The sequence below is a fragment of the Chelonia mydas genome, chromosome 1, assembly GCF_015237465.2.
Source record: "Chelonia mydas isolate rCheMyd1 chromosome 1, rCheMyd1.pri.v2, whole genome shotgun sequence".
Lineage (NCBI taxonomy): Eukaryota > Metazoa > Chordata > Testudines > Cheloniidae > Chelonia > Chelonia mydas.
In genome coordinates, this window is record NC_057849.1 from 206,555,996 (window position 1) to 206,582,109 (window position 26,114).

The following is a 26,114-nucleotide window of genomic DNA, read 5'->3' on the forward strand; positions in this document are numbered from 1 at the left end:
CCCCACACCTAGTTCTGAGGGACCTGCTTCTGCACCTTATTTCCAATGCACAGGTGATGCACAGAAAATGAGTCTCTTGCAAACTGTCCATTTCTGCAGCTGTACTAGAACATGGCACTGAGTTTGCCAAACTGCATCTTACATTGGTCTTACCTGGTTCTGACTGAGACATTTCCACAGCTGATATGTATTGAGAAACTCAGCATAAAGGGACTCCATGAGCCCGATTAACTGTGGCCTGATCCACTGGCTGCTCCAATTAATAATGTTTGCTGAGTCCCTGCCAGTGCCCAGGGCTGATATTTGTGCAACAAAGAGGTAGGGATTCTTCCTGAACTATTTGTACCAATAAGATCCTGTTGTAACAAGTTTGACGCTAAGTGAAGTATTATTTCACCTTATCCCCCCATCTTAAGGGCAGGGAGATAAATAGATTAGCAATAGCCTCAAACAGCTTCAGCCTCAGATAGAAAGAGATTAACTGAAATAATCTCTGAATTAACTGAAATTAACTGTGCATGGACCCCAAGAGTCTTTTCATGTGAGCACAGAAGACCTGAAAGAGCAACCAGCCAATCTCATTCACTTGCGCGTGTTAAGTGAAATAATAGCATTTAAAACAAATTAGAGGTTTCTTGCTGTTGCTTTTTTACAATTTCCATCTTATAAATCATCCTCTCCCAAGTTAGTAAGAAGGTGGGGGGTGTGTGTGTGAAAAAACATGGTTGTCAGATTGATTCAACAAGGAAGTGAGGGGAAGAACAGGACAGCCATATAAGCGGTGCTAGGTTGAAGGGAAATGTTAGGGCAATAGTTCTGCAGCAGGCAATTCAGCTCCCTTAGAAGAGAGAAGGCAGAAACGACCCAACTCCATTTTCTTTACAGTTCTTGTTCCTTTATTCAGTAAACACCTAGTTACAAGTTTCACAAATCAAATTAAAAAAGGGGAGAGTTGACTGCAAATGGGGTTACATGGGCAGGGAGATACAGGCTGGTTCAGTTCTTGTTCCTCTCCCCCTCCCAAACACACTTCCTTCCACCTCACCATACCAGGAAGCAGGAGAGGAAGTGGGGGCTTTTGTCCCAGTGAGGGGGATTAAGAATGGGGCAAGAAATTCTTCAACATGATCATTTCAGAAGGGACCAAATACCACTCCAGAACCAGCCCAACCAGGCGCAGGAAAGCTGGAAGGGACAGGAAGGACAGGGTGATGACCCTTGTGTGCACAAATACTGGCAAAGGGAACTGAGCCAAGGGTGACTGGAAAAAGAGGAAGAAGAGTTTGAGGGGGGGAAGGGGAGGGAGAATTGAGGCAGGATAATAAATGTGTCCTTCGTACACCCATGAGGTCCCCAAACCACCCTGTAGCCCCCGCACTGGGTGAGAAGGAGAGCAGTGTGGAGGGTTAATCACTTTATTCAATTCTTAGAGGGTGGGGGTTAATATTAAATTTGAGAAGATTCCAAGCAGTGCTTTGTCATCAGAGTTTCACTGTCTGTACCTGAGAGGAGATGGAGAGAGGGAGAAGAGAAAGAGAGAGAATGCAAGTTACAGAGGTATAAATAAAGGGGTGGTACAGAAGGGTAAAACCAAGCACTGTAATTTAAAATTCAGCAAGAGAAACTGATCAGATAAATTAATAAATCCTTAGCACTAAATTTTGGATTTACCCCCAGTAAACTCAATTCAGAATGCTGGGAGGAAGGAAAAACTCAGCACTTCTCTACTGAATCTAGACTTGAGTTGATCTCATGAGAGTTTGGTTTCACCTGTAAATAGACAGTTCCTGCAGATAGGCTTCCAACTTCAATTTAGTGACATTTTTGAACACTATCTCCTTAGCTCCCCAGATGCTGCTTCCCCACTTCCTCGCACATTTAAACCCACATCTGTTTGCCTGATAGTGAGGGAAGACAGCTACTCCCACACAATCCAGGGTGCAAGAGGCACAGACTTCCCAAACTGTGTCCACAAGATAGTCAGAAAAATGAGGGGAACCATGTTCTGATACTCCCACATTGTCAGCCCCAAACCAGTATCTGAAGTGACTCAGGCTGGAGCCACCCACCCTGTTTTGGATGTTGGCAAAGATGAGTTGCCAAAGAGGAAGCTTCCTGCTGGACCCTAGAGCATGTCCCCCTTCTCCAACTGACACCCCCAAGTGGCTCACATTGAGGCCCTGCACCCCATGCTGAGGGTAGTGAAAGTGAGGTTCAAAAGGAGTGAGGCAGCCACACAATGGGGGGAGTGGAGAGGACAGTCAGACTTACAAGAGAGAGTAGGTGGATTTGGGGGTGACCATGCTGCACCCCCCAAAGTCTGCTCCAGATTCACCAGTCGTATCGGCGGGCCTGTCTGGATGGGGAATCCTCAGGGCCCTGGATAGCAAGATGTGTCCCCTCAGGAACCGGCGGCCACTGCTGCTCTCGTGACGCCGATAACCCAGTCCTCGCTGTGGCCGGAACCGGGATGTTTCTCGCCTCCACTCATCATCAAATGCAGCTGCATCACCTACACAAGGAAAGAGAACAGCAGGCTCAATGGGAAGGCAGTCCAGGATTTGGGAGCCCCAGGCAGCAAGGAGCACTCACTCTCATCCAGGTTGATGTACTCCTGCCTCTCTTCCTGGTCACCTGTGCGATGGTTCCGTGAGCGCTGCATGATGTGGGCTCTCTCCCGGATGTGGTGCCCAATTGACATCTGCTCCAGGCCACTGTTTGAGTCCCGCACAGTCCGTCTTGTTTCACGGATCTGGGTGCAGTGTAGTGCAGTGTCAGTCCCTCACCTGTACCCCACAACCCTATTTAGCACCCATCATTTCCTACCTGCAATATTGTTCCCCTCCTTAGCCTTCCAACAGAATCACTGTTTTTCTCTCACTACTTCCAAGTGAAACATCATCAACAATGGGAAAAACAAATCCTTCATGTAGCCCTGGGCACGACCCCACTAGCCCCTCACTGAGTCACATAATTTCCCCAGATCTTTGATTCACCCCTATGCAAAAATGCATCAAACATAAGCTGCTTGTCTTCAGTTTGAATGCCCTTCACAGTCAATCCCCACAAAACTTCTCTCTCATTCACAACCAAGCTGACAATGCTCACCTTCAGTGGGCCCATGATGCCAGCCTCCATCACCCACTTGTTAAATTTCAAACAAACAACTCTGTGCTTTCTCCTATGCTGCCCTCACACTTCGGAGGTGCTCCCCATAAACATCTGCAAAACTACCTCGTTATCCACTTTCAAATTCATCCTCTGCCATGACTCCTACAAAAAACTTGACATCGGTTAAACTGCTGGTGCGTAGAGATCACAGCCTACCATGCTAACCAATATTGTCTTTGTCTACTTATACCCCTCCCTCATCCAAAATGCATCCATCTCTTGTGTTATACTTAGATTGTATAGATTTTGGGGCAGGGACTGTCTCTTGTTCTGTGTCTCAACGGCACCTAGCACAATAAGGTCCTGGTCCATGACTAGGTCTCCTAGGTGCTATGGTAACACAAATAATAAAATGCTCTGGGTAGTCAGTGCCATACAACTAAATGTGGCAGATCCCCAGAAAAAGCAGCTGCCTGTGATGTCCTGCCCCTCACTGGGTGCAGGAGCAGCATCTTCCTTCTCACCCCGCCAGGTGCAGAGCGCGTCTCCGAGGTCTCATGATAGACTTTGGGGCCATCACCCAAGTTGGAATAGGAGATGACAGTTGAAGAAGAAAACGTTTGGCAGTTGGCACCACTTGTCATGTGCTCCTGGTGAGGGAAGGTAAGAAAAAAAAAAAAAAAAAAAGGAAAGGAAAGAAAAAAGTCAGCTGCTCCTCTGAGCTCCTCCCCCCACCATTCATCTTGGTTTCTTTTTGATAAAAGGGGGGGCATCCTCTTCCCTTTCACACCCACCTCTCTCCTTTCCATTACCCCCCACCCCATTCCTTCTGCTCCGTAAGTGAGGGGGACATCCCCTGCACACCCTTCCCACTGCCTCATCTTCTCTGCATGGAGGGGCTGCTCCCTCATGCTCCATGTTGCTCCAAACGTATAGGCAATGCCATCTTTACTGCTCGGGAAGGAACAATGTCATGGGAGCAGCAGTAGCCCTTGTGGAGGAGGTGGAAAACAGGAGACTCTGGGTGGCAACTGATTACCCAGGATGGCAGCGGTGATATCAGTGCATGCCTGTCAATGCAAACAGTGTTGAGGAAGGTTCTTACCACATTTCCAATCATATCGTTCATCATCCCGAACATGTCCATGAAGCCACCTGCCTGGGAGGAGGGGAGGAACAGAGTCAGGTGGGAAGAGAACAGAAGGAGAGTAGACAAGTGAGTGCACTCACAAAGAATCATGGAAGCTGCTTTAGGAGAATAAACGAGAGTTCCCGACCCCTCACCCTATCAGAAGGCCAGGCTATGGTAATAGAACTGCACAGTGCTCACCCGTAACATCGACCCTTTGTCCCCAAGATCTCATTCTAAGCTCTTCAACTCCCAGAAGCTTGGGATGGGATGGGTTGGGTTATCTCACTCTTGGCCTGAATCCCCCAGCTTTGATTTGGCTCACAGAAAGATAGGGTCACAACACTAGATCAGTCCAGTATCCTGTTTCTGATGTAGTGTCTGGTCCTGGCTACCAACTGAAGGTAAAAGAAACCCCTTTGTGGAAATTGTGAAACAGCCTGTCCCTATGGGAAGCTACTTCCTCATTTATGCCACTCAGTGTGGGACTTCTCTCTTCTATTGCTTTTCTTGATCTAACGTAACTATGGATGTTCTCATTTTCTATAAAAATGTCTAGTCATTTTTGATATCCTAGGGCGGAGAGTTCCACAAATTAATCATGAAATATACAAAAGAAGTTTGTCTTTGGTCAGTTTCAGATGTGCTGCCTTTCGATGTAATTGAATAGTCTCTCATTCTTGTAGTAGGAGAAAGGTAAATTATGTGCTCTTATTTATCCTCTCTCATTTATTTTTCATCTCTTCTCTAACAGAAACAGTCCCAATCTCTTCAATCTTTCTTCATATGGAAATCTTTAGGTTTCTGATGACTTTTGCCACCCATGACTGAACTCTCTATTTCTGCTATGTCCTTTCAGAGACAGGGTGACCACAGAAGAACACAGTGTTCCAGGTAAGGACATCCCACTGATTTATGTAATGACATTGGAATAGCTCCAGTATTATTTTCCATCCTATTCCTGGGCATCCTAATGTTTTGTTGGCTTTTTTGACATTTGACATACCCATTGAGCAGAGGCTTTCATTAAGTCTCCTTAATGGTGCCCAGATCTTCTTCCTGATTAGTTATAGTCCCTGACTCAGATTTATCACCTAGCCTTGGAATCCAAATCTCAGCCCTCTCTCTCTGAACTCCATGCAGATTGCTTGTATGTGGGTTTCAGGGTCATACCTGAAAGAGCCACAGTTCTGCCTGCTCTTCCTGGTAATCAACCATCCCATTTCTATTATTTGTGTATTACAGTAGCACCCTGAGGCCCCAACTGAGCTCAGAGTTCCTCTGTGCAAGACCCTGTGCAACCATTTAATAAGAGACAGACTCTACTCCAAACAGACAAAGTGCTGGAGGGGGACACATAAGCACAGAGAGGTAAAGTGACCTCACTAAAGTCACACTGAGGGTCATTGAAAGCCATGAGTTGAATCCAGGCCTCCTACCCACTGGCCCACACCCTATTAAGGTATTTTCCTATGAGCTGGGGTTTCCCCTGGTGTCCATGTTCCTTCCCCCCCCATTCCCTGTACTGTGTTTGTTGACACGCTCACCTAGAGGTGGCTGCATTGTAGCACTGCTGAATATGTGGAGCACATGAAGAACTTGGGGATAAAATGACCTATTGGGGAGCTGTAAATCTGGATGTTACACTTTGGGGAAGGCCCCAGAGCTGCACAGAGAAACTGAAGCCTTACCATTCCCAACATTCCAAAGGGTGAGATGGCTCCTGCCTGCAGGGGGCAACAGAGAAACACAAAAAAAATTAGGAGGGATCCACTCATTGTCCAAACCCAGGACCCTTTCCCTTTCCCAAGAAATAGAAGGAAACAAAAGACCCAGGCCTACCAAGTGGCCAAAGGGTTTAACAGACATTGCTCCATAAACTCCTGCATGTCCCCCCACTGCCCACAAGGTGCAGGTGGGGAAAGAAGTGACACTTTCAAACCTATTCTGGTGATATTAATTTAGGCTCTGCAAAATGACACTTATCTTCCATCACTCCAAGACACTGATGCCCTGGCATACAGTAGATTAGAGGGAAGCATGTGAAGTAAAGGGATATAACACCCATGTTCTAGGGAACTAATTTTCCTTCCCCCACTTCCTGCAAAGAAGAGAACTGCCCCATCCTAACCACATGGGAAGGTGAGGGAAGTCAGAGGGCAAAGAGACTCTACAACTATACTCAGCATCCCCTTTACCTGCATCCTGCGACTGGCCTGACGTGCCCCAGGCATGGTCCCATCAGTTATGCTGAGGAAGGGGCTGTATGCAAAGCCTCCAGAAAGCATGCGGTTCATGTGCTGACGGTGAATAGCAAAAGGGTCCCTGGAGGGGATCAACAGGGAGAGGAGACCTTAGGAGGCAGAGTCCCAGATAACCCACCAGCCCTGACTCCGTCCCCTGATCTAACCCTGACCCAACTTCCCTCTGAGAGTGAGAAATACAACCTGTGAGTCCTGACACACAGTCTTCCCTAATCTATTTGAACCCACTTCCCCCCTCGATAAATTTGGGGTTCATACGCACATCGTAAACATGGGGTCCTCTGGTTCTCCATCCCTCATGAACCGGAACATACTTCCTTCAGATCCGGGGAGGGCTCTGCAAACAGGGAGCCTGAGTGAACATAAGCAAGCTGGGGACACAGGGCATGACCCCTTCTCTTTTCACACCAATATGTATTCACCAGCTCATGCAACCCTCCCTCTTGCACCAGGTCCTGTGGGTAGCAGAGCAATCTCTACAGATGCCTCTGGCAGGTCAGCTCAACCAATAGGAGCCGTTTCCCAAACTACCCCTCCCCCGACAGGGAATATAACCAAATTGCCGTCTCCACAGCCCCCCCGCCAGTCTCCTTATCGCTTACCTGCCCCACACAGACACCTCACCCCGGACCCCCAGGGCAGGGACAGGCGCCCCCCGTTCACACTAGGACTCCCAAAGGTGCGGAGGCACCAGGCCGGCCCCGCAGCGTCACTACTTACCCCAGCGCAGACACAAGCGCTCCTCGCCCTGCAGACAGCCCCCACCCCCAAAGGCGAGCACGAGCCGGGCCTCCAGCCTAGGCAGCCTCCTCTCCCACCGCTCCTCCTGTAGACTGCAACCCCCCGGCCCCGCATCCCGCCTGCCACCCGCCCACCTCACGCTCCCCTGCCTGGCGGGGTGTCCGCCGCTCGCTCCCGCAGGCCTTCCTCCGCCACGGGCACCTGGCAGCGCAGCGCCCGCTCAAGCGTCCGCTCCCATCTAGCCCCGGAGCCCGCCTGCTCCCCGCGCGGCCTTCGCGGAGGGTGCGCTGGGGGAAGGGGAGCTGGGAGCGCGCTGCCCTCCGCCGCCGGGTGCTGCCAGCCCGCACCACGGCCTGGCCAGGAAGTGAGGTCGGCCCGGCGCGCCAGCGCCTCCCCGCGGCCGCAACGCGCAGCGCAGCCCGGCCGGCGCTGGAAAAGCTCCGCGGGGCCAGAGGGCGGGGGAGGGGCGGCGGGGGGTGGGAGCAGAAGCGAGGGGGACAGTGGTAGGGAGGGGATGGTTATAACCATCGCCCCGCACAGCGCCAGGGGGCCCCGGGAACCCGTCCCGGGGGAGGGGGGGTGTAACAATAGAAGGTCTGAGGCGGGGCGTGATACCCTTAATGGCCCGTGGGCTCCTTTTGTTGTGAGGCTGCTAAGGAAATGGCTGCCAGCAGCCTGGCTTCAGCTCCCGTCACCTGAACGGGGAGGAGCCGCCTGCATTGGGCCGGGCCCGCGCACGGTGCAGTGCACACGGGGGAGCAGCAGGGGTCTCCCTCGCGCCACACATTAGAGCTGCGCGGCGGGGGCCGGCGGAGGCGAGAGACTGATTGAAGGTGGCAGCTGCTGCCTTCCGTCTTCTGGGCTCGGCGGGCTCCCCGAGCTGCGCTGTAGCCTTGCTTGCCAGCCCGGCCCGAACGTACACGGCCCTTCTTGCTCCCGTTGGAGGTTGGCTCGGATGGCTCTTGGGGGCTCCTTTGGGATCCACCCGGTTCTAGTTTTCTAGGCGTGGTGACTATTTTGGCCCATTCCGCTCCAGCAGAGCAGGCTGAGCTGGGTCCAGCCAGCGCTGCTCTGTAATTCCCGCACCTCTCTGCTCTGCCACCTGTTTACCACCTTTCGAAGCCCCTGCTGCCCGGGAACCCAGAGTCTCAAGTACTGACTTTTGCTTCCGCCTCTTACCACTTCCTGCGTCTGCTGAAGGAGGGGGATGCACAATGGCGTTAATTTAGCCTGTTCCCCTTCCCCGTGTCTCTCATCCGTGGACACCTGCAAGCCACATGCCCTGTCTCATCATTGCTGCTGTCTACCTTCCTTGCCACACATCTAGACTTCTTTTTGAATTGTGAACACCAGAACTGGACACACTGTTGCAGCAATGGTTGCACCAGTGCCAAATAAATATATTTATCAAATATAGAGGTAAAATAACCTCTTTGCTTCAACCTGAAATTCCCATTTGTGTCATCTGCCCCGCCACTCTGTTCTCCATACCTGGCTGGCATGCACCCTGACTGACACCCAACAATCCTGCCCTCCCTCCCCCACTTCTCAGACCTCTCTCCTGCACTTTTCTGAATGGGACACACTCATACATGCTACACATCCCCATACCTTTTCATTTTGAAAATCTGGTCACCCTATGTGGCTTTGGGAGGTACAGACAACAAACTCTTTGGCAGCACAATAAAGGAGGGGATGGGGCAGGGGGGTTGAAATGCATCATTTGGCTCAGTGACTTCCCAGTGCCAAACCCAAAGAGACCATTTCCCCATTCAAAGCTGCATGCAGTGGTGGGTAGTTTCAACACCTTCTCTTTGTTCATGCTAGCAGAATGCAGCCTCCATGAAAATAGGAACAAGACCAGAAATCTGCCCTGAACTATTATTACAGATAGATAGATGGATGTTCAGTGCCTCTCAAATGTTCTTGACCCCATAAGTTCTCTCCCCACATTGTGGGTTTGCTACAATCTCACTTTAAAATGGGATGTCAGCTGCTACCAATGGTTTGTGCCTAGATTTATGCAAATATATGGAAAGTTATGCAAATATTAAACTCTCCTTTTTTGTTGTTCCATGCATAGTATGGAAGTTTTTATTGAGCCATTTTTGAGTTGTTGCTGAGAAAGACATGTCTTTTTTTAAAAAAAAAAGTCTTAAACTACTCAACATTGTGTTTTCTTTTCACTCAGAAAAAACCTTGAGTTAGTTTAAAATCTGCAAAACAGCAGTAACAAATACATCAAATCACCTTGGGACGGAAAGACATCGAGAACAGGAGGGGACTCAAAAGGAAATGTACAAATGTGTTTGTCCCCGACCATACTCATGACACATATGTCTACACATGCACACGTGTTTCATGTATGCACACATGATACAGATGTGTGCATACATGAAATACATGACACACATGCAAATACTTACACCCTGATATACATGCACACACAAAACACATGAAGAGACTGCACACATGCAATACACTTGCCCACATCCAAGCACACACATATACATGTATACAAACATAAATGAATGCAAATATACCACTCTCCCACACATACCAACACATAAAACAAATGACATACAATTTAACATGCACACAAAAATACACACTTGCAATATTCACTCAACACATGCTTGACATGCACCCCCCAAATACTCAAAAAAAAATCACAAACAAGTGTGCAGCTCAAGAACATGCACACATACACAACATACAGAGAAAATCCACATATACTCTACATGTATGCACACACCCCATATTTTATTCCCAGAGAGATCTAGCTCATATATCCTCAGCTTTGCTTGTGTGCCGAAGAACATAAGATCCTAAAAGGGAGAGAAATATTCTGCTGGCATTTACAAAGCCAACCTGAAGAAGAGACTGGAGTTTCCCATGCAATACAGAGCCTTAAATCCATGGGAAGTGAGTGATATCTGTATGCAGCACTGGGATTTTTTCATAGATTCCAAGGTCAGAAGGGACCATTGTGATCATCTGGTCTGACCCTCCTGTATTACACAGACCATAGAACTTTCCCAAAGTAATTCCTAAAGCATATCTTTTAGAAAAACATCCAATCTTAATTTTTAAATTGTCAGTGATGGAGAATCGCCCATAACCCTTGGCAAACTGTTCTCAATGATAATTATCTTCACTGCTAAAAATGTATGCTTTATTTTTTCTGTTGAATTTGTCTAGCTTTACACTTCCAGTTACTGGATCATGTTATATCTTTCTCTGCTAGACTGAAGAGCCCATCATTAATATTTGTTCCCCATGTAGATACTTATAGGCTTTAATCAAATCACTCCTTAACCTTCTCTTTGTTAAGCTAAATAGATTTAACTCCTTCAGTCTGTCACTAGAAGGCAGGTTTTCTAATCCTTTCATCATTCTCATGGCTCTTCTCTGAACCCTCTCCGATTTATCAACATCCTTTTTGAATCGTGGACAGCAGAAGTGGACACCCTATTGCAGCAGCAGTCGCACCAGTGTCAAATACAGGGGTAAAATAACCTCTCTTTTCCTACTTGACATTCCCATTTATGCATCCAACCATTGCATTAGCCTTTTTGGCCTTAGCCTCACTCTGGAAGCTCACATTCAGCTCCCAAATCTTGTTCAGAGTCACTGCTTCCCAGGATAGAATCCTGCGTTGTCTAAGTATGGCCTATATTGTTTGTTCCTAAAGGTATACATTTACATTTAGCCATGTTAAAACACACGTTGTTTGCTTGCACCCAGTTTACAAAGTGATCCAGATCACTGTTTGAGTGATCTGTCCTCTTCATTATTTATCACTTCTCTCAATTTCTGTGTCATTTGCAAACTTTATTAGTGATGATTTTATGTTTGTTTCTAGGTTATTAATAAAAATGTTAAATAGTGGAGAGCCAAGAACTAATCCTTGTGGGACCCCACTAGAAACACACACACTTGATGATGATTCCCCATTTACAATTACTTTTTCAGACTGATCAGCTAGCCAGTTTTTAATACAGTTAATATCATTCTAATTTTTTAATTAAAATGTCATTCAGTACCAAGTCAAATGCCTTACAGAAGTTTAAGTATATTACATCAACACTGCTCCTTTTATCTACCAAACTTGTAATCTCATCAAAAAATATATCAAGTTAGTTTGAGAAGGTCTATTTTCCATAATCCCATATTGATTGGCATTAATTATATAACCCTCTTTTAATTCTTTATTAATTGAGTCCCATATCAGTTGCTCCATTATCTTCTCTGGGATCAATATCAGACTAACATGGTTATAAGTAGGGCTCTGTGTCCGTCACGGAGGTCGCAGAAGTGATGGATTCCATGACTTTTCGTGACCCTGTTACAGCGGCCCCAGGCACAGTCCCCGGTCGGCCAGAGCAGTGGTCCCTGGCCAGAGTGGCCCCAGACAGCAGTCCCTAGCCAGCTGATAGCCCCAGGTGCCTCCCTCCCAGCAGCCCTCCCCTGAGAGGCTCCCCCAGCAGTGTCTCCCCCCCCGATTTAATCAGAGGTATTTTTAATATAAGTCATGGACAGGTCACTGGCTGTGAATTTTTGTTCATTGCCCGTGACCTGTCCATGACTTTTACTAAAAAATACCCATGACTAAATCATAACCTTAGTTATAATTACCCAGGTCATTCTGTTTACCCTTTTTAAAAATTGGCATATTAGCTTTCTTCCATTCTTCAGTGTTCCAAGACTTATTCAAAATCAATTTTAATGGTTCAGTGAGCTCCTCAGCCAGCTCTCTTCAAACACTTGAATGAAAGTTGCTCTGGAACTGCTGATTTTAAAATGCAAAATTTTAGTAGCTGCTCTTTAGATACTAGTGGAATAGAAAGAGTATTATATCATATGACTACATCATCAGTTTTTTCCCTAAATGCAGAACAGAAATATTTATTGAACACACCGGCCTTTTCTCCATTACATTAGGTGCTGACTCTCTGGGTGTTCCAGGGCTGGAGCACCCACGGAAAAAAAATTAGTGTGTGCTTAGCATCCATGGGCAGCCAAGCATCCCTCCCTCCCCCCCTCCTGCCCGCCGCGGCACGCAGGAGGCGCTGGGAGGGAGGGAGGAGGAGAGGGGATGGGGTGTGCTTGGGGGAGAGGTGGAAAGGGGCAGGGCAGGGGCAGGAAGATGTGGGCAGGGGTGGAGGCTTGGGGGGAAAGGGTGGAGTTGGGGCAGGGCCTGGGGCTGAGCAAGGGTTGAACACCTCCAAGGAAAATTAGAAGCCAGCACCTGTGTCCATTACTATTGATAATTCTACCATTTCCATCTAGTAATGGACCAGTACCTTTGTTAGGATTCTTCTTGTTCTTAATATACTTAAAACTCTCCATTTTATTCTGAACTTGCTGGCCATAGATTTCTCCATTTTTCCCTTTGCTTCCTTTGTCAATTTTCTACATTTCCTAGCATCTGATTTATTCATTACCTTCCCCTTTCTTCCAATTGTTATATATTATTTTTTATAGCTGCATTCACTTCTCTAAACGAGGTGAGTTTTTTAACCAATACAGCTTTGTTCCTTGATCGTGGGAGTGTGGCTTTTTGGGCATTTAGTAAAATATTCTTCAAGAATTCCGAATTATAATTCACATTTTTTCTGATTAAATACTTTCTCCCAGCTGATCTGGCTCATAATTGTTTTTAACTTTGTGAAATTTACCTTTTTAAAGCACCAAGTATCTATATCACTAGTCTGGACTTCTATCTGTTTGCACATTATCAAGTCATGATAACCCAAGTTACCATTAATTTTTAGTTCTGTGATTAGTTGGTAAGGTCTAACTTAGAATTCCCCCATGTTGGGTGCAACACTTCTTGAGACAGGAAATAAGGCATAATTTTTTAACAGTGAGATTAATTAACCATTTGAACACTTTACTTGGTGTTCTTGGTGGATTCTTCATTATTGACCATTTTAGAATCAAGATTGGATGTTTTTCCAAAAAGATCTGCTCTTGGGATTACTCTGGGGAAACTCTATGACTAGATGATCAGAGTGGTTTCTTCTGGCCTTGGAATCTATGAATGTGTGTGCATGTGCATGGTATGCACGTTTGTGAGTATACATGAATTTGTATATGTGTGTGTTTGTTGGTGTATGCATGTGTTTGGGGTATGTGTGTATATGTTTTTGAGTGTTTGGCAATGTGCATGAGCATTCAGCCAGGGAAAAAAAGAGTGCAGTGTTTGTGTTGCTTGATGAGAAGTGCCAAGTGTGGCAATAGGGACATGTATTTTCATTAGGAACAAGATTCAGAAACCTCTCATGCAGGGGCCACAAAACTATCATCTGGAAACAACTTCCACGGAAGAGGGTTAGAACCAGAGCCCTATCAGCGAAAGGCTCTGTATCTTCTAACCTGATCTCTGGAGCCCTGCATGACACAAAATTTGTATCCGCATCCGATCTCCAAACATGGTCCATGGGTACCTACAGATTTTCAGGGATCTACTGATCTCCCTGAAAGAGGCAGTCTCCTTGCCTGAGATTAGACTGAAACCAGGGCCCTCAAGGTGAAAGATTCTGTATGTTAGTCCCTGACATCACTACCCCTGAGCTGGGACCAGAATAGAACTGACATCCTAGAGGCAAACAGTTCTTGGGAGTCTGGGTTAAAGACAGCCAGCAAGCGAGACAGCAGGTGTCAATGCCGCACACCGTATCCAGAGACTCTTGCTGACACTGTATTCTGTTTCATGCCTGCGGTTAGCTTTGAGCTCAAGCTCTTACTTTAATTAGTGCCCCTGCTTCCCCCCTGCAGGTAGGAGAGACCCTAGGAGTGCTGTTTTACAGACCCCCCTGTTGTAGCCCCTTAGCGCTCACTCCCCATCCACAACCAGGGACAGAACCCAGGCATCCAGGTCCCCCCTCCCACCCCAGAGGCAGGAAACCCAAACCCCACCCTGGTTGTCACAGTAACTGCCCTCCCCGTCCGGACCCGATGGCCTCTTCCCGTTCTCTTCTGCTTTATGCCTTTTCCCCATTGCATAGAATTGTTTCCAGCAGCCAATGAGAAGCCTGTTACCAGGAGAAGAGCTCATTTGAATTATCCAATCACATGCCCGCCCATTGGTCCCTCCTTATATGGGGTTTTGGAAGCCGCTTCTCCCCTCCCCCAGCGGCCCCACACCCCACCCTCTGAGCGCGGGAAAAACACCCCTCGCCCCGCCTGGTTCCCGCGCAGGAGTGCTGTGTCCCCGGCCCGGCTCCTCCCTGGCGGGACTTGGGCGGCGGGGGGAAGGGGAGGAGCGAGCGGGGAAGGGGTTGGAAAGCCTGGGAACGGTGCCAGGCGGGGGCGGGGCGTGCTGGGAGCGCGGGCTGCTGGAGTGGAAAATTCCAGGCAGGAGGAACCGCGGGCGACGTAAGCGTACCGATCCTTCTGCCCCACGCAGCCCTGCCAGGCACGTCGTACCCAGCTCCCCCATGCCCAGGCAGCGCCTCCTGCTGGCCCGCCTGGAGCAGCTGGGAACCCCGCCCCGCCGGTGCACGCTCTCCAGTGACTCCTGGTGGGACCGGAGGAGCTGGGAGCTGTCCCCACAATCTGGGGCCCTGCCTTGTTCCCTACAGCGCCTCCTTTTGGGAATGGGTAGGAGTGGAGGGGCTCCCACCATAGCCAGGGCTCCAGACCCCAGCCCTACAGGGTACAGCGCCTCGTATGCGGGGTTATACGAAGCAATGGGTCGGGGAGGACTGGTGATTTTGGACATCCATTGATGTGTTTCAGTTCCTTCCTGGACCGCATTAGGCTCCTTTGGTGTATGTCGGGCTGGGGCGAAGAGGGATTTCTGGGCCAGGAGCCAGCCCGAAAAGGCACCAGCTGACGAGGCAGATGTAGAACGAGACAAAAGGAGGGAAACGCTGAACAGGAGAGAGACCGAATTCAGTCTCTTCTTTATATGCCAAGCACCATCTTACTCCCCAGACGTCCCCGCCAGCCGTCCTCCAGCCCGCAGCTGGGTCAGGTCCAGCTTGAACGCGTCGGGGAGCCTCGACAAGCGGGATCAGTGAGCGACCAATAGCTGAAGCCGCAGCGGCAGCAGCTAGAGTGGTTGGGCCGGACGATAGAACGAAGTGTTCCCATCTGTCCTCCGAAGATGGGGGTTGGGGGGAGAGAAAAGGGAAGTGGGGCGAGGCGGTAGGGACAGGGGCAGGAGCGGCACATTGGACAAGATGGTTGCTAATAGCATTTTTCATGTCTAGGATTTTCAGACGGCGACCTAAGGAAACACCACATCACCAACACACACCCATTGTTTTCTCCACCCCCTAGTTCTAGCGGTGGGACACAAGTCTAATGGGATAGAGTTGGGGGCAGGACTTCTGGGCTCCCTTCTAGCTTTGGGAGGATGTGGGTCCAATGGGTTAGAGAACGGTAGAGACAGGACTTCTGGCTCTATGTGACTTGTGTGACTTTCCCTCTCTCAGCTTCTTCTCTGCGCAAGAGGGTGAAGATTAATGTGTTAGGTTTCAGAGTAGCAGCCGTGTTAGTCTATAGTCGCAAAAAGCTCAGTAAGCTTATGCTTAAATAAATTTGTTAGTCTCTAAGGTGCTGCAAGTACTCCTTTTATTAATGTGCTAGTTATTATTTGTATTGCGGTGGCACCTAGAGGCCCCAAACCAAGATCTGAGCCCCGTTTGCACTAGGTACACTACAGATACACAGTGAGTCAGGGTCCCTGCCCTGAGCTCACAATCTGATAGGGCAGGGGTGGGGAAACCGAGGCAGAGATTTGCCCAAGGTCACACAACAGGTGGGTGCTGGAGCCTGGAACTGAACTCAGGGCTCCTAGCACCCCTTCCGCTTACCATGCTGCTTCCCCTAATTGTTAGTGATCGTTTGGCAAATGTGAGTACACATTGTTCCAGGGTTCTTTCCACCAACCTGGCTTTCTCTACATCGTGCCTCCCTCTTTTCTCCCTCCCAGTCCGTCTCCCCTCCCTTCCCCAGGTCCCTCCTTCCGTCGTCACCGAGTGGTGTATAAATCCCCTTCTCTGGCATATTCCCCAGCACGGCGGGACGGGAGACCCTGGCACTTCGGTCCCCGGGGCACAAGCTGCAGCCACTGGCCTTTGGGTTGTTCGGACTTTGAACTCGGCTCCGCTGCCCAATCCCCGCTAGCTCGTGTCGGTAGGGGGGCTCCCGGGCATTTCTTGGTGGGTGATTCCTCTGCTCTCGCTGCTGCACCAGGATGTCGGAGAAACGCGCGGAGGAGGCTCCTGCAGAAGTGGGTGCCACGGTGAGCACCCAGCCTGACCCTCCGCCAGCTTGTTTGCCCCCTCCCCCCGGTCCTCCTCGCCCCCTCAGTCTGTCAGTTCGGGAATGGCTGTAAAGTGCTCGGAGATCTTCGCACGACAGCGGCGGCGCGGGGAAAGCAGGGGCAGGGCAGTGTTGTCGACTCTCTTTCCCCACCCCTTTCCATTGCTCTTGTTTCCTCTCAGGGGCTCTTTCGTCGCCCCTGGCGTTTCTCCTGTCCTTTGCTCTGAATTAGCATTTGCGTGGAGCGGTGGGTCCCCCATTGTTCAGTGCAATGCGCACGTGAGAGAGACAAAAGTGTTTGTGCGATCACAAAGCTCGCTCTCTTTCCCCTTCTTGGCTTGCTTTATCTTGCCCTCGCCTTGCCTGCCCTCCGATCTCCCTTCACTTCGCTGCTCACCTCCCTGGCCATTAACCCTGCACCAAGCGCGGCTGGTCCCTGATTGTTTTCTTTAAAAGTCTGTTGATGTTTTTGCTGCCACTGGATCCGTGCGTTTGGCAAACGGTGCCGACCTGGTCAAATGATCTTTGGCTGTGCCAATGCCAGTCTGGCTGGCTGGTCGGGGTCCCCGGGGTCATAGCTGCGGAAGGGGGGAAAGATCCGATGTATCCAACCAGCAAGGGTGCGTGGTGGTTAGGGGCTTTGTTAGATTAACAAAGGTAAAGTAATAAAACAGGAGGGAGTGGGAGCACATTAGTGCCTGTGCGTGGTGCGATTGCTGGGTGTGTGCAGGAGTGGGTGCGAGTTATGCTAGCGCATAGATTGGGTATCTCTGAATGTTTATTTTTCGTCTCTTGAGTGCTGTGGTACTGAGCATTGTGTGCTGTGAATGATGTTTGCCTGAGTTGTGTTTCTGTGCTGTGAGCATTGGATATGCTGTGTGTGCTGTGGAAAGGAGCTCTTTGTACTGCCGCTGCTGTGGGTTGGACTGTTGTGAGGGTTGGTTGTGTGATGAGGATTTGAATTTTTGCATTATGTGGGGCACAGAGGTCGGGCGGGGGGGAGTCACAAGCAATTCATCCAAAAATGTGGTCATGTATGTCCCGTCCCCCCAGTACTATATGCAGTGCCATAGTGGATCTTTTTTAAAGGCTGCAGGGGCTGAAGCTGCTGCTTTAGAAATGTTTTTGCTCTTTTGGCTAGCTAAAGGTTAGTAGAGTTAGGCAAGAAAACGAATGAGGAAAAGAGAGAGAAAGAAGGAGGGAGGGTGAAGAGAGAGAGAGAAGAGTGAGGAAGAGAGTGTAGGGAACAGATGGCATCACTATGACTTATTAGTCTTTGGGCAAATATAAGCTCTCATTATCAGTTTGGACAAAGACAAGTCCCAGGTGGTAAAAGAATAAAATGCCCCTGAACCAGCCTTTCCACTGCTGTGTTGTAGGGACTGGGGAGCACATTCAGCTGCCCGTGCTCATTGCAAACCTAGACAGAAAGTCATCTGCTAAAACGGGGTTTGTGGGGGTAAATAGGAAAGACTCTAACATGTGCCTTATGGCACTGGAACTTGCCCAATGTTTTTTTAGTAGCTGAGCAAGCTAAATACTGCGTTCTTCCAATTGCCTCCCAAATTCCCAGGGGCAGCTGGGGCATCGAGGTAAAGGTTAATACTACCCAGTCTTCTCTCCTGTGGCTTCTCTTCATTATATAGAATAAGAATGTGGAAAATATATTTTAAAAGGAAGAAATCAGAGCTGGGAAAACCCACATCACCTCCTGCACTAGGTAGGGAGAGAAGGATTTTCCCCCTCACTCCATTCCCAGGGTGCTTAGGCTCCAATTCAGCAGGGTATTTAGGCATGTGAGTAGTTCTACTCAGAGTTGTAGTTCCTAGTGTCCTGAGTGATGGGGTTCTAGACCACTCCTTTGGGGAGATGGCACCCCAGGTTCCTAGATCCCAAAGTGTTGAAGGATGGTCACTGAACTCCTTTTCCATGGCTCAGTTTCAGTCCTTTTCCAATAGTTCTCCCCATACCCTAAACAGTCCCCCTCTGGGGTTCACACCCTTCAGACACTAGCAGAGGATTTTGTCAGTCTCCCATTAGTCATAGCCGGAAGTCAGGTCTTTAAATCTCAATCCCTTCTGACTAGAGTTTAGAAACCACTGCACAGTGCTGAGGGGTCTGTGAGTCTGGGGAATTGTTTTACCAACTGAAGGGCCTAGAATCCCATTGCTCAAGACACTGGGAAAGAGGAGACCAGGATATGGTTTTGAGGGAGTGATCCAGCTCTTGGTTCAGGGAGGATGACTGAAGCTCTCCTGCCAGCATAGCGCTATCTACACCGGCGCTTATGTTGGTGTAACTTATGTCGCTCGGGGGATGGTTTATTCACACCCCCAGGTGATATAGGTTATGCCGACATAAGATGTAGTGTAGACATAGCCTGAGAGAGCTTTTCCTGTCTCTGATCATGGGGAGGAGGGACACTCTCCACCCCCCACCCCTCAAATCCTATATTAAGTAGGATTACTAGAGTCCCAGCCTCTCCTGTGAGAAGGAGACTTCTGCAAATTTGTAACTGGAGTGAGATTTTGTTCCTAGGGTTGGAGGTGGGGAGGAGGATAGTTATTCTGACAATGATATACACTGGGATGACATAGGAATTGTCAAGTATCAGAGGGGTAGCCATGTTAGTCTGTATCCACAAAAACAACAAGTAGTCCGGTGGCACCTTAAAGACTAACAGATTTATTTGGGCATAAGCTTTTGTGGGTAAAAAAAACCCCTTCTTCAGATGCATGGAGTGAAAATTACAGATACAGGCATAAATATATATTGGCACATGAAGAGAAGGGAGTTACCTTACAAGTGGAGAACCAATGTTGAAGGCCAATTTAGTCAGGGTGGATGTGGTCAGCTCCCAATAATTGATGAGGCGGTGTCAATACCAAGAGAGGGAGAATTGCTTTTGTAGTGAGCCAGCCACTCCCAGTCCCTATTCAAGCCCAAATTGATGGTGTTAAAGTTTGCAAATGAATTGTAGCTCTGCAGTTTCTCTTTGAAATCTGTTTTTGAAGTTTTTTTGTTGAAGAATGGGCTACTTTTAAATCTGTTATTGAGTGTCCGGGGAGAAAGAAGTGTTCTCTTACTGGCTTTTGTATGTTACCATTCCTGATGTCTGATCTGTGTCCATTTATCCTTTTACATAGAGACTATCTGGTTTGGCCAGTGTACATGGCAGAGGGGCATTGCTGGCACATGATGGCATATATCACATTAGTAGATGTGCAGGTGAAGGAGCCTCTGATGGTATGGTTGGGTCCTATGATGGTGTCGCTAGAGTAGATATGGGGACAGAGAAGACAACAGGATTTGTTACAGGGATTGGTTCCTGGGTTAGTGTTTCTGTGGTGTGGTGTGTAGTTGCTGATGAGTATTTGCTTCAGGTTGGGGGGCTGTCAGTAAGCGAGGATTGGCCTGCCTCCCAAGGCCTGTGAGAGTGGGGGATCGTTTTCCAGGACAGGTTGTAGATCGTTGATGATGCGCTGGAGAGGTTTTAGCTGGGGGCTGTACGTGATGGCCAGTGGTGTTCTATTTTCCTTGTTGGGCCTGTCCTGTAGTAGGTGACTTCTGGGTACCCATCTCGCTCTGTCAGTCTGTTTCCTCACTTCCCCAGGTGGGTACTGTAGTTTTAAGAATGCTTGATAGAGATCTTGTAGGTGTTTTGTCTCTGTCTGAGGGATTGGAGCAAATGCGGTTGTATCTTAGGGCTTGGCTGTAGACATTGTGTAATGTGATGTGTCCTGGATGGAAGCTGGAGGCATGTAGGTAAGTATAGCGGTCAGTAGGTTTCCAGTATAGGGTGGTGGTTATGTGACCGTCACTTATTTGCACCGAAGTGTCCAGGAAGTGGATTTCTTGTGTGGACTGGTCCAGCCTGAGGTTGCTGGTGGCGTGGAAATTGTTGACATACAGGTGGAATTCTTCAAGGGCCTCCTTCCCATGGGTCCATATGATGAAGGTGTCATCAATGTAGCATAAGTAGAGGAGGAGTGCTAGGGGACGAGAGCTGAGGAAGCATTGTTCTAAGTCAGCCATAAAAGTGTTGGCATGCTGTGGGGCCATGGCAGTGCCACTGACTTGAAGGTATAAGTCGTCCCCAAATCTGAAATGGTTGTGGGTGAGGACAAAGTCACAAAGTTCAGCCACCAGGTGTGCCGTGGCCTCATCAGGGATACTGTTCCTGACAGCTTGTAGTCCATCCGTGTGTGGAATATTGGTGTAAAGAGCTTCTATATCCATAGTGGCCAGGATGGTGTTTTCAGGAAGATCACCAATGTGTTGTAGTTTCCTCAGGAAGTCGGTGGTGTCTCGAATATAGCTAGGAGTGCTGGTAGCATAGGGTCTGAGGAGAGAGTCCAAATAGCCAGATAATCCTGCTGTAAGAATTGTCGTACTAGATCTGACCCAGGGTTCAGCTAATCCCATATCCTGTCTCTGACGGTGGCCTGCACCAGATGCCTCAGAGGAAGACTCAGGAATCCCCCTAGTGGACAATTATACAATAAACTGCACACAGGAGAAGTTTCGTTCTAACCTATCTCAGTTAGTGGTTGTCTTACGCCTCGAGCACAAGGTTTTATATCCCTTACTTAAAAAAATGTTCCTCCTGTCTGTTGTAACTCTGGATTTTTTTCATTTTCCACATAAATATGTAATCCCATTTTGAAATATGCTAAGCTCTTGGCCTCTATTATATCATGTGGCAATGAGTTCTACATGCCAGTTGTGTGTTATGTGAAAAATGTTTCTATTTATAATGTTTAATTTGACTACCTTTCCATTTAATTGAATGTCCCTTTGTGTAATTACCTTTTCTATCCCACTCATCGTTTTATCATGTCCTCTTTGATCCCTCTTCACTTCAAATTTAAACAACCCCAGTTTTGTCATTCTCTCTGATGCTAAATCTCAGAATTATTTTTCTCATCCCTTATCTAGGAATTGAAAGAAAAGAAGGAAAAACTGGAGGAGAAGACTGTCTGCAAAGAAAAGAAGAAGGAGATAATAGAGGTGAGGCCAAATATATTCACCCCTCAGGACATACGTTTGGAGGGGATTTTTGGCAGTGAGAGAAGCAATTGGCCTGAGGAGTGCAAATTGGGACAGGGGAACGGAATCTGGGAGGTGAGATGGATGAGGAGTGCAGCCCAGCGGAGCCTATCAGGGAGGCAGGTGGCAGAATGTGAGTTAGGGGAGTGGGATGGGAAGCACAAGTCAGAGGGGAGTGGGCCACCTGGGAGGCAGACAGCATGGGGAGTATGGGACAAGGAGCAATGAGAAGGTAGCTGGAAATTAAAATTGTAGACCAGAGGAGGTGGGATTGGGATGCATGCTCCGTGGTGAGAGGTGGTGGATCACGGAGGTGTGTGGCATAGGGTAAAGTGATAGGCATGGGCTGGGTGGGAATACTGAGGAGGTGGGTAGCGTGGGGTGGGTGGGGGGATTGAAGAGGTGGATGTCTGGGGATGTACCCAGTCCCGTGAGGAAGGGGTGGGATTGGGGTGGCAGGTGATGTGAGGGAGGCACAGACTAGGGAGGTTTGGGGAGGGCTTCAGGCACTAGGGGAGGCAAGCATCATGAAGAGCACAGCCTAGAAGGTGATGTAGGTGATATGGGGAGCAGAGTCCCAAGGAGAATCTGGGAAGGTTTCTGGTGGAAGAGGTTGCAGGTAGCATGGGACTGCAGGCTAGGGGAGTGGGTGGAGGGTCGGTTGTGGGGAGGTGGGTTGTGTGGGGAGACAAAGTTGGGAAGGTAGGTGGCTTTGGCTGCACAGGCTGGCTGGGATGGGGATAGTTTCAGGCAGCAGGAGTGATGCGTGGCCTGGAAAGAGTAGGCCAAAGCTGATTTCTTCTGTGGCTTTGTTTTACTCAGGATGAGGAAAATGGTGCGGAGGAGGAAGAGAATCCTGAGGATGTGGATGAAGAAGAGGCAGGAGAAGAGGAGGACGGTGGGAGCTGCTAATATGTGTGTGGGGAGAGGGGTTGGGGTAGCCAGGGTTGCATTGCCACGGAGACTGAATCTCCCCTCTGGGCATCCCCAGCAGGGGCAGGTTTCCTTGAGCATTGCTGGTATTAACATGTGACTTGCTGTTTTGCTTGTGTTTAGATGGAGATGAGAATGGGCAGGAGCAGGACGGACATGCAGCAAAACGATCTGCAGAGGAAGAAGAGGAGGTGGGTGATGGCACTGGGAGCAGAGGGGGCAAAAGGGGGCTGTCCTGCCTGTCTGGGAGTTGGCGAAATCCATGTGGATTCTATCAGTGAGCAGTCACATCACCACCGTGGATCTTGTGTGACTATAGGATACATACATTTCATGTAGTGAAGGATAAGGAATCCCAGTGAATGCTGTGTACAATTGATCCAGATCCTCCACCTTGCTTATTACATGTAGGGTGCTTGAGATCGTGTGGGACCCTGGATCTCACATACATCAGTTATTTCTGTGGCTTATGTAGGAAACTGGATCCAATGTGAAATTGAGATTTTTAATGAGGTCACGGGGATCCAGTTTTGAGGGTGGATTCTAGGGGTCTGACTAAGACAGAGTGGATCCATGTGGAGTTTATGTGCTGGAAATAATAGTGTGGATAACATGTGGATTGATCTGTCCAGGGTTCTTATACCATGCCCATCACTGGCGTATCTGAGCGCCAGTCACCTGTAGGGTCTGTAGAGAAGAGAGGACTCCTGGGGGGACAAACAAACAGAATTTGGAGTGCGGGGAACCATGCAGCAATGTGAATCACAGGCAGAGAGTGTGCTTCAATGTGTAGGATCACATATTGGGCTGAATCCTATGAAACATTTGGGGGGTGGGGGAGTTCTGACTGTGCTAATCACTCTCTCTCCCCTCTCCCTAATCCTGTATAGGATGAAGTTGATCCAAAGAGACAGAAGACAGAAAATGGGTCTTCGGCTTGAGTTCTCTCATCCCATCCTTTCTTGCTCCATTTGTGTCTCCTGCCTCCATTCCAGCCTGTGCTTGCACTGTCATTTAGCCTCTGGCTTCACACAGTCTCAGATGAGGAAGGATTAGAAATGCTCTCAGACAGGGAAGAGGGCATGGGACTAAGAGTTTCCCTTCCACCACAAGTTCTAGCCTTCCTATGATGCTCCCAAATCTGAGGTTGCCCACTCCCCCAGCACATCTCCACTGCTGATTACTATTCCTGCACCCCACTCCCAAATAATCCCAATAGTCCTCAAACTGATGACCCCTCCTTTTCCCAACAAGCAAGCTGACATATTCCAAATTCCAGACTCATCCCACAACAAGCGCCTCTAATCCCTTTTCACTTGCCACCTCTCTCCACTAATTTGATCAAGATTCTCACCCCTCTGCTGCTGAGATCTGCCCTCCAACATCCTCCTTGGGATAGAGAAGGTTGAGGGCAGGGATCTCGTGATACCTATCCTAAGCCTTCCCTTAACTGCCTTCTATCTGATCCCTCTGAGAGAAAGAAAAGGAATGTTACATGCAAATAACTTTTTTTTTTTATTAAAGCGCACACACAGGCAGAAATTTAGCTTAACATTAAAAAAAAAAAGTTTACACAACAGGTAAGCTGGCCCCATGATTTTTTTTCCAGAAGATAAAGGTTGTTTTTATGTATAAATTAATGTGTGTTGCAGTTTCTCATTTTGGGGCTTTTTTAAAAAAAAAAAAAAAAAAAAAAAGAAGAAGAAGAAGAAAAAGAGAAATAATTAGGGACCAAATTTTGATTTCCATTCCCCTTCCAGATTACCTTGTTGCTGTTTTTTGTAAATTAAAGCCGATCCAGTTACAGCATTTTCTATGGCACAAACCATCATAAGGGTGATAGATATAAATATATATATTGTTTTCAAGTAGCACTGTAAATAAACTCATTTAAAAAGATGTTGAAGTGTGCATTTGTCAGGTGGTGCCTATGGATCCCAATTCAAATTCTGAACCAACTAACAGGTTAGTTTGTTGAAGAAAAATAGCACCTGGGTTAACTTGAGCAGCAACTGCTGCAGGGAACAGCCATGGGTGGTGCCCCCTGGCATTGACCGGGAGACTCTTGAAAAGCCGTCTGTTGTGCCTACTTCTTCCTCCCTTGCACTGCTTCGCTGGCATGCCAGGAATCGCAGAAAATGCAACAGGCCAATTTTATGGATGACGTTCTGAAAGCACAGGTCTCTGCCCCAGAAGCAGCAATGCCCAGCGTGCCCAGGTTTAGAACAATGCCCAGAAAGACCAGGATTCTATGCTGAGGCTGCTGGATTCAGGTTCTGTGGTATTTTATAGCTTTCATACTGACCAAGGCACCCTGTGCAAATCAGTCATCACTGATCCCTGGATTGAGCAATCATAGAATCATAGAATCTCAGGGTTGGAAGGGACCTCAGGAGGTCATCTAGTCCAACCCCCTGCTCAAAGCAGGACTGATCCCCAATCATACATATAAGGGTGCACAAGAGTACTGGAAAGAGATTGGTCTTTAGTTCCTGGCTCAGACACATGACCTGAGTACAGTGTTGGTTAAAATTGTACATATTTCTGATTTTTTATAATTTTCGTTTAGATTTTGATTTACAATGGAAAAAATAGTGGAACATTTCTTGACAAAGCTTCATGAGAACCTTTTCCTGTTTTTGATCAGTTGTTTGTAACCGCTGTCCATGTAGGCCAATAACCCTGCCAAGTGGTAGAGACCAGGAGCCACAGACTCAAGTGGTTACCGTTACATCTTTCCTTTTTGTTTTATTTTTAAAATCAGATGGAAATAAAGCTGTATACCAACCAAAACACAACAGCCGCAGAGTAATATTAACTCATCTGAACCTCATTGGCTTTCCGCTCACTCAGCCACTTTTGTTCTCAGAACAGTTCCTTCTGCAACTGGCTGTTCAACTGCAGAGATGGATCTGCCACCTGGAGCCCATGTGTTTCCTGTTCCTGGTGTTTTCATTGTCATTTACTTAATTTTCTCAGCACAAGAACACTCAGTAGCATTCTGGGTGTCCTCTAAATACAGAGTGCCAATGGAAACTTCTTGGTTTTGTCTAGATGTCTTCTGTTCCTCCTGTAGGACTGACCCTCAGGAGATGCTATGACACAACCTCTCAGTGAGTGGTGCAGCTGTTGACAAGGTTTCCAGCCCCTTCCTATTTTGAATTAACATTCTCTCCCACTTGCAATGGGGTGACTCCAGCATTCTTGTCAATTTTCTTCTGTTGCAGTTTCTTGCTCTTTTATAATCACTCCAGGGTCAATGGCCTCCAGTTGAAGAAGTCTATTAGCTGCTGGCACTAAGGTTTGTGTCCTGTTGCCCATGGGTCTCTGAACCAGTGTGTAGTGGTCTCTCACTCTCAAATGAGGAGGGAGGCCGCTCTGCCTCACTACATGCAGATTGCAAGTCACAGTTTATAGGGGAAACTCAGACGCTCTGGGCGGGGCAGAGCCGCAAACAGTCTATAGCCCAGCACCTTCTGGCTGGGGCCAATTGTACTTAGCAATCTATAAGGGAGCGCTGGCTCCCCAGGCAGGGCACAACACAAACAGTCTATAGCCCAGCACCTGGCTGGCGCAGAGCAAATGCAGCAGACAAAGCATTCTGGGGT

General features: G+C 48.3%; 2 protein-coding genes across 2 annotated transcripts; one reads left to right on the forward strand and one right to left on the reverse strand.

Annotated features, from left to right (window-relative positions):
• Positions 1-878: 878 nt before the first annotated feature.
• Positions 879-7,625, reverse strand: MLF2 (myeloid leukemia factor 2). The gene is given in 10 exon segments (XM_043539644.1): positions 879-1,502; positions 2,272-2,406; positions 2,409-2,512; positions 2,593-2,752; positions 3,636-3,761; positions 4,217-4,270; positions 5,932-5,967; positions 6,439-6,565; positions 6,767-6,841; positions 7,380-7,625. Coding segments are annotated over 8 exon segments (732 nt in total). The 5' UTR covers positions 6,817-6,841; positions 7,380-7,625; the 3' UTR covers positions 879-1,502; positions 2,272-2,331.
• Positions 7,626-14,550: 6,925 nt separating this feature from the next.
• PTMS (parathymosin) lies at positions 14,551-24,179 on the forward strand. The gene is made up of 6 exons (XM_037910842.2): positions 14,551-14,628; positions 14,992-16,504; positions 21,463-21,534; positions 22,396-22,471; positions 22,630-22,697; positions 23,397-24,179. The coding sequence occupies exons 2-6, from the start codon at positions 16,457-16,459 to the stop codon at positions 23,445-23,447; spliced, it is 315 nt and encodes a 104-aa protein (XP_037766770.1). The 5' UTR covers positions 14,551-14,628; positions 14,992-16,456; the 3' UTR covers positions 23,448-24,179.
• The last annotated feature ends 1,935 nt before the right edge of the window (positions 24,180-26,114 follow it).

Excerpts from the sequence above, each read along its gene's own strand:
- PTMS (XM_037910842.2), top strand. The coding sequence starts at position 16,457 with ATGTCGGAGAAACGCGCGGAGGAGGCTCCTGCAGAAGTGGGTGCCACG. Across the intron at positions 21,535-22,395 it reads AGAAGAAGGAGATAATAGAG|GATGAGGAAAATGGTGCGGA; the intron begins GTGAGGCCAAAT and ends TGTTTTACTCAG. Across the intron at positions 22,472-22,629 it reads GGCAGGAGAAGAGGAGGACG|ATGGAGATGAGAATGGGCAG; the intron begins GTGGGAGCTGCT and ends GCTTGTGTTTAG.